The sequence below is a fragment of the Myotis daubentonii genome, chromosome 4 (genome assembly GCF_963259705.1).
Source record: "Myotis daubentonii chromosome 4, mMyoDau2.1, whole genome shotgun sequence".
Classification (NCBI taxonomy): Eukaryota; Metazoa; Chordata; class Mammalia; order Chiroptera; family Vespertilionidae; genus Myotis; species Myotis daubentonii.
In genome coordinates this window covers 84,024,383-84,039,044 of record NC_081843.1, presented here as the reverse complement: position 1 = coordinate 84,039,044, position 14,662 = coordinate 84,024,383, and the positions used below count along the sequence as shown (strand labels likewise).

At 38.8% G+C, this 14,662-nt stretch overlaps 1 protein-coding gene across 6 annotated transcripts in view; it reads left to right on the top strand.

Moving 5' to 3' along the window:
• Positions 1-14,662, top strand: part of IPO11 (importin 11) — a 146,052-nt gene that overhangs the window by 92,178 nt on the left and 39,212 nt on the right. For 5 of the 6 annotated variants that reach the window (XR_009452671.1, XR_009452672.1, XM_059694548.1 and 2 more), the window contains 2 exons: positions 5,794-5,889; positions 7,115-7,228. Coding sequence is in view for 4 of the 6 variants with exons in the window: in XM_059694548.1 (XP_059550531.1) it covers positions 5,794-5,889; positions 7,115-7,228 (210 nt within the window). In the remaining 2 variants the exon portion in view is untranslated. The remainder of the gene's footprint in view (positions 1-5,793; positions 5,890-7,114; positions 7,229-14,662) is intronic. The other variant, XM_059694549.1, reaches the window with a different exon arrangement.

Here is a 14,662-nt window from a genome sequence, read left to right as displayed (position 1 = left end):
TATTTGATTTGATCTCAAACCAGTATTTTATTATTTATTAAATAGATGTTAAATACTAGGAATATATTAATTATCATTAACAAGGTATTTATGAGTTTTTAAATAAGGAATATTCTAGGACAGTGGTGCTTTTATTCTTGTACATGAAAGGTGAGAGTACTCCTAAAAGTTTTGGCATTTTCCTATTCTCAGAGTTCCTTAAAGCTATAATAATAGTTTTTAATATTAGCTCATTATTTTCATTTTTAATACCTCTCATATACTGTTTCTTAACATAGTATGCTATATAACATTTAAAATACATTTTTTACTAAACAGTACTGTTATACTGATTTCTGACAGTATATGAAAGTAACTTTGTGCTTTGAAGCAGAAAATTACAATGTTATGAAAATTGGATAGACAAGTATGCCTGCTTTAGGGCAAGTGGTTAAGAGCAAAAATAGACTTTATTGTATTCTATGACTTGGAACAACTTATCTAGATGAATACAATTATATTCTAAAAATACTCAAATTTAATTGTTAAGATTTCTTAATTTGAAATTTGTCTATGTGTATATATTCAACTTTGAGTTTAGAAATTCTGTTTTTCCCCCCCTATGATCTAATCAAGCAGTAATGAGTCAGTTGCTTTCATTCTTTGTGATATGGTTTATTTAAGATGGCACAAATATTTTTCTGGCATAATTTATTCTATATTAATAATAGCTAATACTAGTACTTACTATATTCTGCACATTTCTAAGCACATAATATAGAGATATAGAGTTCATGTAATGCTCCCATAAACCTATGACAACAGTACTGTTCTTTTCCCAGTTTTTACAGATGAGAAATTAAGTAACAAGCAGTAAATCTCTTGCCCAGGGTCACACAGTTAGTAAGTATTGGAGCTGTGATGTAAAGCTAGGCATTCTGACTTCAGGATTCATGATCTAACTTCTTGTAATTCAGTGTAAGCGTAAATCAATAGAATTGTTTGAGTGCAAGGCACAAACTAAAAGCTTGCATTCTTGACAGATTCTAAATACAGTCTGTTCCAGGTATGATCAGAAAAGGGTTGGATTAAAATTAAAGTGTAGAAGTTCAATTTGTAATAGCAAAATGCTTGTAAAAATAGTAATATATGATTGATTATTTTGCCATGCAGAAGAGTACAGCTTTAAAAAAGAATGAAGACAACCTCTGTAGACAGTTTTAGAATGATTTTTGAGACTATAAGTAAAGACTAATGTCTAAACCTTGTATTGAAAGAGTGCCACTTGACACAACGGAAAAATAAATCAAACTAATAAAAGTGGTTATGTAGGGGGCAGAGGAAGAGAGAATGGGAGCTAGATCTCCTAGGATATATATCTGTTTTGTGTTTTTGCTTTAGAGCCATGTAGATATTCTACATGATTTAAAATAATGAAAGTAAAGCAGTTCCTAAAGATAAAAAACAAGATGAAACATTTGAGTCTATTATGATGTTGGTGGTAGAGACATCTGAGAAGAATATTTCAACTAACTTTAATACATAGTACTTTACAGGTATGTCACTAGTAGAATACAACATTAGAACAGAAACAAGGATATTATAAAGTACACTAGAGGCCCAGTGCACGAAATTCGTGCATGGGGTGCGGGGGGGGGGGTGGTCCCTCAGCCCGGCCTGCACCCTCTCCAATGTGGAACCTCTTGGGGGATGTCCGACTGCCGGTTTAAGCCCGATCCCACAGAAATCGGCAGTCAGACATCCCTCTCGCAATCTGGGACCATTGGGTCCTAACCGCTCTCCTGGCTGCCTGCCTGCCTGCCTGATTACCCCTAACTGCCTCTGCCTGCCGGCCTGATGCCCCTAACTGCTCCCCTGCCGGCCTGATCGCCCCTAACTGCCCTCCCCTGCTGGCCTGATTGCTCCTAATCACCCTCCCCTGCCGGCCTGATAGCCCCTAACCACCCTTTCCTGCTGGCCTGATCGTCCCTAACTGCCTCTGCCTTGGCCCCTACTGCCGTGGCTTTGTCCGGAAGGACATCTGGAAGATGTCTGGTCTCATTAGCATATTACCCTTTAATTAGTATAGATATCAGTATTGTTATTAGTAACACTGGTATTGTTATTTTGAAACACACACACACACACACACACACACACACATATATATAGTAGGTAGAAAGAAATAAGGTTATTAGAATCTGGCTCTCTTCAGTATATTAGAAGATGGAAATATTAAAGAAGTTATGTAAAATGATGTAATCTTGGATTTGGTGAGGTTATGGCATATGCTTTTTGGGAAGAGAAACTAGGTGAGAAACTTACTGTCTGTCTAGAAGCAGTATCAATCCAGTGGCAGCAAGTACCCCAGAACCCTAGATTGTGCTCTGTAAACATTGTGTCCTACTGGTTAACTCCAGAGCTCAGGCAAGGGATATACAAGATAATCTGGGAAGCTCTCTTTGTGCTAGAAGGAAGGAAAGGTGGAATTTTGTCAAAAGGATGCAGAAATTAACTGTATAAAAAATATTTTTATTGATTTCAGAGAGGAAGGGAGAGGGAGAGAGAGATAGAAACATCAATGATGAGAAACATCAATGATGAGAGAGAATCATTGATCGGCTGCCTCCTGCACACCCCCTACTGGGGATGGAGCCCTCAACCTGGGCATGTGCCCTTGACTGGAATTGAACCTGGGACCCTTCAGTCCGCAGGCCCACGCTATATCCACTGAGCCAAACAGGCTAGGGCAGGGAATTAACTTCGAAGGAGCTCCCACTGGCTAATTATGGACAGTTTGAACATTAAAACAAAAGGAAACTAAGTGAATTAAAACACATCAAACATGTTAAAATCCCTGAGAACATAAGATTCCCCACCAAGAAGAGTAAGCTGTGATTGAAGTTCTGTTAACATCTGGAAATTACCTTACTTTTAACTACTTATTATTAGTTATAATTAGTGTCATTTCCTTTTTGGAGCTGTTTGGCAGTCTGGTGCACATGTATTTCACTTAAAATAATATACACAATTGTATATTTCCACTGAAGTCAGAGATGCATTTTTCAAAATTTTGTTTAGAAGTGAAAACTATGTCAGAATGTTTGACCACTATAGAAGAACCTTCACTATGGAAATAGTTTGAAATCTGGCTTTTAAGTCACAACTGCAAAATATTTCTTGGGAAATGGATTATAGAGTGTTATGTGTGTGACAAAAATGTAGGACCATTCCATATGGATTTCCCACAGGCATCTCAAGTTCAACATGTCCAAAATCAAACCTCATTATAACTAACAACACCATAATTTGTATCCATTGACCAAACATGAAAACTAGGAGTAATCCCAGACTTCTTCACCTTTAGTCAACTGTTCAATTTGTTTTCTATTTTTTATCAGTTCTACTTGCTGAAATTTCTCTTAATTCAATTACACAATCCCTGCCTCCAAGTCTGATAATGGCATTTTCCTACATAATTTTTCAGAAACAATCTTACCTTCCCTAGCTATGATTCCTACTTTTTGAATACAAAGACTCCAATTTAGTTTTGAAATATTTTAGTTCTTTTACATAATAGTAACTATACCTTTATATGTAAAGAATATGTACAGCAACACCTTGCTTGTATTAAATGATAGATACATTTAAATGAATTTATATTTTAAAAGTCATAATGATCAAATTTCTTTTCTACACAAACGTTTGTAATCCTTTGGAACTAGTCAGATGTTTTTGGTGTAATTTTTTTTATACCATTTGTCTCTGCTCTATGTTCAGACATATTGACCCCATCAGGTATTTTATTACTTTAATTTTCCCGAAGAAGTCTCTTCTAAATGCCTTTTGAATTTCTTCTTTGTAGCTTTCAGTATTCATCTCTCATTTTCTTTATCCTTTTAAAAGTATCCCTTTCCCTTTTATCTTTTCTTAAAATTTTAGTTGGGTTTCAGGAGGAAATGAAGTTAAATATGTATCTGACAATCAGATGGCCTTACTTTCCACTCATAGATAAAATGGAGATTGTCTAGTGACATCATTCTCTGAGACTCAGTCCTCTAGCATATCTACATCCCCATCTTTATTCCAAATGCCTTCCTCATCTCTATTCCAACTCCCATTTTTTTTTAAACAAAATAAGCCTTATGAAGATCATATTTAATTATGTGCTGAATCTCCTGTGGTTTTTAATCAGGAACTGTAATATCTTTTATTCTGTGTCTTTTAGTAGATAGCATAGTGTTTAGTCCATAGTAAAAAAGTTTTTATATTTTTAAGCTTGTCTTGTCTTTGGACATCCCCTTTTACTTCTTACTCAAAATTAGAAAACGCTGTCATCCTGGCCAGGTGGCTCAGTTGGTTGGAAAGTCGTCCTGTACACCAAAGGTTGCAGGTTCGATTTCCACTCAGGGCAAATATGCAGGTTTTGGGTTCGATTCCTGGTCAGGGCACATACGTAGACTGCAGGGTTGATTCTCTGTCAGGGCATGTATGGGGGGCACCTGATCAATGTTTCTCTCTCACATTGATGTTTCTCAGTTTCTCTTTCTCTTTCCCTTCCTCTCTTTATTAAAAAAAAAAAAAAATCAATAAGTATATCCCTACCCAAGGATTAAAAAAAAATAAGAAAAAGAAAACATTGTCATTCCTGGGTACTTTGTGCTTATCTTTAAAACGTTTTGAAATGCATGGAGGTGTATTTGATTGTCCTTGTGTTCGGAGCATGTTATTGGTACATGATGAGTCCAGACTGAAGATACTAAAGGCCCCTCAGTGCATGAAATAGTCCTGCACAGTAAACACTGTCCCACTTAGAATGCCAATAGTCAGTCTTGAGAAACGTTGCTTGAAGTTTAAAGGGAAACCTGGCTCTGCCTTGAGACTGGTGCTTGCCCACAAGCCTCTTGAATGGTGTCTGATTTTCTTCCTCACTGATGCTTCCTGACCACTGAACAATAAAACAGCCCTGGTTGGTCACTTGGTTGGAGTGTCATCCTATGCACTGAAAGGTCACTGGTTCCATTCCTGGTCAGGGCACATGCCAGGTTTTGGTTCCATCCCTGGTCAGGCAGGGAGGGTGTGGGAGGCAACCAATTGTTTTCTCCCTCACATTGATGTTTCTTTCTTTCATTTCCTCTCTCTCTAAAAACCAATAAAAAACATTTTAAAAATAAAACAAAAGTAAGCAAACAAAATCACACCCCACTCTGAATTTTCTGCTACCTTTGTTATGGACAGAACCCGTCTTAATCATATAAGAGTAATTTTTATAATTTTTACTTGTAACAATCAGTGCTCATGATTAGTAATATACATGATCACATTATAAATGAAATAATATCATTTCTCATTTAATAGGTAGTATATATACAACATGCTTTTTTCTGTCCAATTTATTGATAAGTTTAAATGCAGATTTCTTTTTGGGCATTGTGTACAGTTGTTACTAATTTTCCTTTTCACTATGAAAAGCCAATACTTTGGAAATGCCTTTTGCTGCCTCTATTTTAATGTTTTGTAATGGTTTTTTGTTTAAAATGCAAAGATAACAATTCCATTAACAACATGATACCAATGGTATTGGAGTGTGATTAATTCTATGTAGGGTGTATAGCTGTGTCTAGATATTACACATTTTATGTCAAATTGCATTTTTAATGAATTATTTTGTAACAGTGTGTCTAGAGCCAGAATATCAATTACCTACCTCATGTACTCATTTGTATCTTGGATTTGGTGTGTATTTAATACATTTTTTTTTCCACCTGTGACTTTCGTTATTGCCTGCAACCAATGTGTCTTTATGATTTTTAGGTTGTGGAAAATGCCCTTAAAGTGAACCCAGTATTAGGCTCGCAAATGTTTCAACCGATTCTACCCTGTGTTTTCAGAGGTATTATAGAAGGGGAGGTAAGATTTTTATTAAGCTTCTAAGGACAGTACTGGACCCTGAGAGTTCTACTTTTAATTATTTTCCCTCTTCATTGAAAAATTATATCTTCATTGTCTTAAGTAAAAGGAAAGCTTTTAAGAATATTTGATTATTTTGAAGTAAATGAGGTATTTTTCAGATATTCATACAGCTTTGTTATTTTTCCACATAGGGAAGGGTAGATTTCCTTTGCTATCTCATCTCTCACTCATATGTTCTAAGTCCAGCTCTTAAATTGATCCATTTAACTATGTATGTTAAGAACATTTAAAATAATATAAATATATAAATACTAGTGGCCCGTTGCACGAAGATTCGCGCAATAGGCCTTCCTTCCCCTGGCTGCCGGCACCAGTTTTCCTCCGGCACCTGGGACCCAGGCCTTTGGTCCGGCCGCAGCAGTGAGGCTTGGCTTCTCTGCTCCGGCTGCTCCCAGCCCCTCCTTTTTTTTTTTTTTCCAGCTCCTCGAGCGGAGGCCAGGGCTGGCTGGGAAGCCTGGGTCGCCCCTGGCGACCCAGGATCCCAGCCACTCCTTGAGCGGAGCCCAGTGCGGGCTGGAAACCTGGGTTGCCCCTGGCGACCCAGGGCCCCAGCCACTCCTTAAGCTGAGTCCAGGGCCCACGGGAACCTTGGCTTCCTCTGTCTCCGGGTGCAACCCAAACCTCTTGCTCGCTTCAGCTCCGTGGCCGCCGCCATCTTCAGTTGTCTGCAGTCTTCCCTCCCTGCTTGCGCATGCAAATTAACTGCCATCTTTGTTGGGTTAATTTGCATAGTCGTTCTGATTGGCTGGTGGGTGTAGCGGAGTGGCAGAGTGACTGAGTGATGGTTAATTTGCATGTTTCTCTTTTATTAGTGTAGATGCCATTGGTAAAGATCCTTTCTCTGTTCTTCTCTCTTTATTACATATACATATACACACACACACACACACACACACACACACACACATATATATATATATATATATATATACACACACACACATACACTCACATATATTCTATAAGTATATATGTAATACATATATATTACCTTGTGTGGCATATTCATTTAGTAAGTTAGATTCAGGTAATATTAACAGTTCATTCTAAAGAAGCAATATGCAGGAGAATATTGTTATTTCATGTCCCTGTTGATTGTTAATGTCCTTGATTATTTATAATTGCTTAATACAATTTTACAAGTACTTTTTTAATTGTACAGAGGTATCCTGTAGTGATGTCAACATATCTCGGAGTTATGGGTCGAGTCCTGCTACAAAACACGAGTTTCTTTTCTTCACTTCTTACTGTGATGGCACATAAATGTAATCAGGAGGTAAGAATCAGGTTTTTTTTTAAATTGAAGGAAGTCTTTATCTAGATAATGATTGGAAATAATTTGGTGAAATAATGATTCTGTAAAAGCCTTATTGTATTCAGACTTTTATATTTTAAATCTTTAATAACTAACATTTTACCTGTAATTTGGGAGAAGAAAAAAGAATCTGTGAATGGCAGTTGAAACATATTTTCTGTTCAAAATGGGCAATTTTATTCTTAGTGATAGGAGTACATTAAATGAAACAGGGATACATATAATCATATGCAGTTTTTGTTTCATTTCTTTAACTTGTTTTAAATGCAATGCAGGGAGTTTTCATTATCATTATTGTGGGAAATGATCTTTCCCCCAAAGCTTATTAAAAAAAATACTGTATTAAGTTGCATTTCTCTGATGATTGTTAGTGACTTCGACCATTTTTTAATATGTCTCTTGGCCATTTGTATGTCCACTTTAGAGAAGTGTCTATTTAGGTCCTTTGCCCACTTTTTAATTGGATTGTTTGTCTTCCTTTTGTATGATTTCCTTATATTCCTTGGATATTAAACCTTTATCAGATGTATCATTGGCAAGTATGTTCTCCCATGCAGTGGGCTTCCTTTTCATTTTGTTGATGGTTTCTTTTGCTGTGCAGAAGCTTTTTATTTTGATATAGTCCCATTTGTTTATTTTCTCCTTAGTTTCCTTTGCCCTAGGATATATATAGGTAAACATATTTCTATGAGAGACGTCTGAGATTTTGCTGCTTATAGTTTCTTCTAGGATTTTAAAAAAATATATATTTCGTTATTGATTTCAGAGAGGAAGGGAGGAGAGAGAGATAGAAACATCCATGATGAGAGAGAATCATTGATTGGCTGCCTCCTGCATGCCCCCCCACTGGGGATCAAGCCTGCAACCCAGGCATGTGCCTTTGTCCGGAATCGAACCTGGGACCCTTAAATTCGCAGGCTGACGCTCTATCCACTGAGCCACGCCAGGCAGGGCTCCTCTAGGATTTTTATGGTTTTATGACTTACATTTAAATCTTTTATCCACTTGAGTTTATTCTTGTGTATAGTGTAAGTCGGTGGTCTAGTTTCATTTTTTTTGCATGTATCTGTCCAATTTTCCCACCGCCATTTATTGAAGAGACTATTTTTACTCCATTGAATCATGCTCTTGCCTCCTTTGTTAAATATTAATTGAGCATAATGACTTGGATCGATTTCTGGGGTCTCTCTTTTGTTCCATTGATCTATATGCCTATTCTTGTGTTAGTACCAGGCTGTTTTGATTACAGCGGCTTTGTAGTATAACTTGATATCTGGCATTGTGATTCCTCCAACTTTGTTCTTCTTTCTCAAGATTGCTGCAGCTATTCGAGGTCATTTTTTGGTTCCATATAAATTTTTTGGAGTATTTGTTCTAGATCTGTGAAATATGCCATTGGTATTTTAATAGGGATTGCATTGAATCTATAGATTACTTTGGGTAACAGAGGGACATTTTAATGATGTTAATTCTACCAATCCAATGAACACGGTATATTCTTCCACTTGTTTATATCTTTCTCTGTCTCTTTTTTCAACATCCTGTAGTTTTCCAAGTACAAGTCTTTTAGCTCCTTGGTTAAATTTACTCCTGGATATCTTGAGGTATCACCTCACACCTGTCGGAATGGCCACCATCAACAAATGATAAGTGCTGGTGAGGATGTGGAAGAAAGGAAACCCTAGTACACTGCTGATGGGATTGCAGATTGGTGCAGCTATTATGGAAAACAGTATGGAATTTCCTAAAAAAAATTAAGTATGGAAATGCCATTTGATCCAGTGATCCCACTCCTAGGAATATATCCTAAGAAACCTGAAACACCAGTCAGAAAGAATGTTGTATGCACCCCTGTGCTCATAGCAGCACAATTTATAATAATAGCTAGAAATAGCCCAGGTGCCCATCAGTAGATGAATTGTTAAAAGAGCTGTGGTACATGTACACCATGGAATACTAGGCAGCAGTAAAAAAAGAGATAGCATGGAGGGACCTGGAGAGTATTAGGCCAAGTAAAATAAGCCAGTCAGAGAAAGACAAGTATCACATGATCTCCCTCATATGTGGAATCTAAAGAACAAAATAAATCCAGAGACATAGAAGCACAGTACAGACTGTCAAATCTCAGAAGGAAGGCAGGGATCAGTGAGAAGAGATTAACCAAAGGACTTATATGCATATATGCAAAACCCATGGATGCAGGCAATAGTGTGAAAGGGTCAAGGGGAAGAAAGGGGTTCATCTGTAATACTTTCAAGAATAAAGTTAAATTTAAAAAATACTGTAACTAAAACCAATTACTGCAATAAGTATGGAATAGGTTCTTAAGTGATTTGGTTACTTGAGACTATCTATAATAATAATCTATAATAATAAGAGAGTAATATGCAAATCAACCAAACAGCAGAACAACCGTTTGGATGACCTTCTGGACGACCATGCTGTGACACACACTGGCAGCAGGCCAGCCAAGGCGGTGTGATGCGATTGGTTGGGGGGCCCTGCCATCGCCCAATGATCGCCCCACAGAGGGAGGTCCAGGCCACTGGCCAGTGATGCCATGGCAGGTGTGCGGGGCTGTCCAGTGATCACCCTGCAGAGGGAGGCCCAGGCCAGTCAAGCAATCGTAACCCCACACCTGTTGCCCGCAGAGGGTGGCGACTGGTGGCGGGGGAAGTGGAGGCAGCACCGCACAGATGGCAAGCAGTGGCAGCAGTGGGTGTGGGGCCAGCTGCTGGTAGCTGGGGGAGGGAAAGCCCTGATAGGCCTTGATCGCTGGCCAGGCCTAGGGACCCTACCCCAGGGGTCCAGGATTGAGAGAGGGCGCAGGGGGGGCTGAGGGACAGCCCTCTGTCCCCGTGCACTAATTTCGTGCACCAGGCCTCTAGTGTACATTGTATTAAAATGTGGTTTTTATGTTGTAAGTAATTATTCTGTTAAGATTTATAAAACATAGAAGGTGGAATGTACTTGACTGATATCTCTAGAATGTAGGCAGTTTGTGAAATCTTTTAGTTTGTGGGCTAAAAAAAAATATATATTTCCACTTTAAGGAAATCCAGAGTAAGGAAGTACAAATTTTAGAATGCATAAGGTTTTTCTAGAATTAGACTAATCTAATTAGAGATACCAGTCTTTGTTTTGACAGATAGGAGAGATTTTTCTTTAGCTTTATTAAATTTAACTGTGATGTTAATGTTAAACAGTTGAATTTGTTCATTGATTTTTTTAAAATATATTTTTATTGACTTCAGAGAGGAAGGGAGAGGGAGAGAGAGAGAGAAACATCAATGATGAGAAAGAATCACTAATTGGCTGCCTCCCACAAGCCCCCCATTGGGGATCGAGCCCACAACCCAGGCATGTGCCCTTGACCAGAATCCAACCCAGGACCCTTCAGTTCACAGGCCAATGCTCTATCCACTGAGCCAAACCAGTGAGGGCTGTTCAGTGATTTTTATTAATATATTTAATAATAATATACATTCTTGTTATTTTAAATCCTCACAATGATATTATTTATGTTTTCATCTCACACATGAGATATATGAAGGTAAGAAGCTTCAGTGACTTGCTCAAGTTTGCACAGCTAGTGAATGATAGAGTTGTATACAAACTCCAGCAACCTAACTTCAGAGCTTGATACCTCTGTGACCACACTGTATGGCCTCTGTGTTGTCCTAAAATAGGCACTTCTCCCCTAGATCCTGGATATAGTGGCTTTGACGAGCACATTGTGCTCTTCTAAGGGAGGGAGTACTTAAACAGGCAAGTTCAAATTAATATTATAAGTACTATATTAGAGAGATATCCAACGTGCTGTGAGAAGAAAAAGAAAAGCTATCAGCTATGTTAAAATTTTCCCACAGTTTTATGAAATACTGAGTTCATACGGCTACTTTTAACTCAGTGTACAGATTTAAAGCACATAGAAAGCATTTGCAGAATTAAATAGGTCTAGGCAAATGAGTTCCAGTGTATCCAGATGGCTTTGAGCCAGGAAGGGATATTGGACATAAGTTCCTCTCTCCTAAGTACTTGGAAACATTTGTGAGGTAGAGGAAGCCAAGTTAATTGAGTGATGTTATATCTTTAGGAAAGGATCTGGGTTTATTGCAGAAGTCACCATTAGAACAGTTTTTCCTCTAAGCATTTAATAGTCAAAGTCTTGCAGTCATTTGTTTATATTGAATGAATGATGAAGACTTTAGATTGATTACTAGTAATTTAGAACCTTGGGATGTTGAAGAGTGGTACTTCTGCTGTAGGGAAACTTATTAGAAAATGACAGTATTTGTAGATCCTTTCTTTTCTTTGTCTTCCCCTTTCTTCTGAGGGTTAGGTAGCCTTTCCCTTGGTATAAACAAGTATTGTGGAATTTAGGATGAGGAAAAGCACTTTTGGGATAATGGTGTTTTGCCATTAGGAGCAGATTTTCATTAAAGTCATCTAATTTTAATTTGTACCTCACCTTGCCTTTCTCTATTCTTGGTGTCTTGAGTTGGAGCTTCTGTGATTTCATTTTTCTAGATACTGTATCTGGATTCCTTCCGGAGTGGGGAAGGGAATCTAGAAGGATCTGATTGTTCCTTATACAGATTCTCAGCCAGTTTTCTGTTTTGATCTTTGCCACACATCTGTCTTCTTTGCTGCTTGATGATTACAGGATTCTGAAGACCAAATCTCCTTGCATTAGATTGTTATTCCCCTGGCAGGCAGTTTGGTTTCAGGCATTTCTATTCTGTTAAGTCACTATCACTTGTCATCTTCAAATACGTGTGGCCTTCTGTACCCATTGTAATATTTTGTCTTTATAGATCCTATGGTGTTATTTCTTGGCTTTTTATTTATTTATTAGAGGCCCGGTGCACAAAATTCATGCGGGGGGGGGGGGGGTCCCTCAGCCAGCCTGCACCCTCTCCAATCTGGGATCCCTCGGGGGATGTCCAACTGTGGGATCGGGCCTAAACCGGCAGCCGGACATCCCTCTCACAATCTGGGACTGCTGGCTCCTAACCACTTGCTTGCCTGCCTGCCTGATTGCCCCTAACTGCTTCTGCCTGCCAGCCTGATTGATGCCTAACTGCTCCCCTGCCAGCCTGTTCGCCCCCAACTGCCCTCCTCTGCTGGCCTGGTTGCCCTCAACTGCCCTCCTCTGCAGGCCCGGTCGCCCCCAACTGCCCTCCCCTGCCAGCCCTGTCACCCCCAACTGCCTTCCCCTGCTGGCCTGGTTGCCCCCAACTGCCCTCCCCTGCAGGCCTGGTCACCCCCAACTGCCCTCCCCTGCCTGTCTGGTCACCCCTAACTGCCCTCCCCTGCAGGCCTGGTCCCCCCCCAACTGCCCTCCCCTGCCAGCCTGATCACCCCCAACTGCCCTCCCCTACCGGCCTGTTCACCCCCACTGCCCTCCCCTGCCAGCCTGATTGCTCACAATGTCCTTCCCTGCCAGCCATCTTGTGACGGCAATCTTATGACGACTTGGGGGTGGCCATCTTGTGATGACTCGAGGGCGTGAGGGCCACCTAGGCTTTTATTAGCATAGATTCTCCTTTTAGTTGGATTTCAAAGGAGCCAGCAAATGCATATGTTCAGTACTAAAGTTGTTTTTACAATGTCAGCATGCTACTGGGATGAATAACTTGATTATAAAGATGCAATCAGCCCAGCTGGTGTTGCTCAGTGGTTGAGTGTCCATCTATGAACCAGGAGGTCTGGTTTGACTCCCGGTCAGGGCACATGCTCAGATTGTGGGCTTGATCCCTGGTGGGGGGCATGGCATGCAGGAGGCAGCAGATAATGATTCTCTCTCATCATTGACGTTTCTGTCTCTCTGTCTCCTCTCCCTTCCTCTCTGAAATCAATAAAAATATATTTTATTTTTCAATTAAAAATATATTTTAAAAGAAAATGCAATCAGGTGTTTGCAGCTGAATTTGACTAATATCTATATCTTTCTATAAAACTAAGACAATTCAATTATGGCTTAAATATGTCTTTGTTTTCTAGAAACATTGTCATCTTATTCTTTCTGGCAGTATTCTGTAATTTATAGTTTATGAAATTTGGGGAGAGTGAGAAGTTTTGGTAACTTACTCCAAATTTTCCAAATTCTTTACCTTAAGAAGATGAAGAATTTCCTGAAGACCTGCCACTTAGACCATAAGATTTTTTTTTTTAAAATAACCAGTCCTAAGTGTTTGACTGAAAACTGCATACATCTTTCACATTCTAGATTGAAGGTACTTTTTAATTTCTGCACAATGAACAACTATTTTATGAAATCTTCTGTAAAAATGACATTTTATTTCTTGAATAGCAGTTGGTATGGAGGTTAGACTACGTTAAAATAACACTTAGAGAGAAAAGATCATCATTTGCCTAAACATTTTATTCTGCTTTGCAGGGGATATAATGCTATAAGATTACTTTATTTTTATAAAAGATGTATTTATAGCTTTCATTCTTTAAAGGTGCTCAAAGTGGTGGAACCAGTTGGAAATAAAGTTCTTTCTATAGTAGGTAATTGTATTTAATTAGTATCAGCATGATTAGCTTGTAGCTGCACCTCCTGGGTAGAATATAGCAAACATTATCAAAGTACAGAAATCCCAACATCTTTTTTTTTTTTTTTAATATATTTTATTGATTTTTTTACAGAGAGGAAGGGAGAGGGATAGAGAGTTAGAAACATCGATGAGAGAGAAACATCAATCAGCTGCCTCCTGCACATCTCCTACTGGGGATGTGCCCGCAACCCAGGTACATGCCCTTGACCGGAATCGAACCTGGGACCCTTCAGTCCGCAGGCCGACGCTCTATCCACTGAGCCAAACTGGTTTCGGCCCCAACATCTTTTTATTATATGCTTAGGGAATATTTTGATTTTAGAAATTAGTTCTCTGAAAATAATGCAGAATTTTTTATTGCTTCATGATTTGCTATAAATGTTGACATTTACAATTGTCTTGTTTCTGTTTTTGCGACCTTACTATTTACTTCAGAGAAACCAGTTGAGTTTTGTAATATGTACATGTGAATTTGTCATTGCCTTGTTTCACATCTCTTCGGTGTCTTTCTTTAAGAAATAGGATTAGGCCCAAACTCTCTCTTGCAGGTCTGCCTACACAGGCCTACCATAAGCTGCTTCTTTAGCATTATCTCTTAGCCTCCCTTTAGAACTCCGTGATCCAGTCTTCCAGTGCTCAGAACATTTTCATTTCTTGCAAACACCTTTCTCCCTCTTGCTTCAGAGACCTCATATACAGGCTATTCCCTCTACCTAGACCTCTTCCTCCCAGCCTCTGACTTTCCTTTAGTTGATTCTTGATCTTTTTTTATTCTACCTTAAAAATAAACTCCTGGATAATTTAGCCTCAATCCCTCAGATCTTTTTCA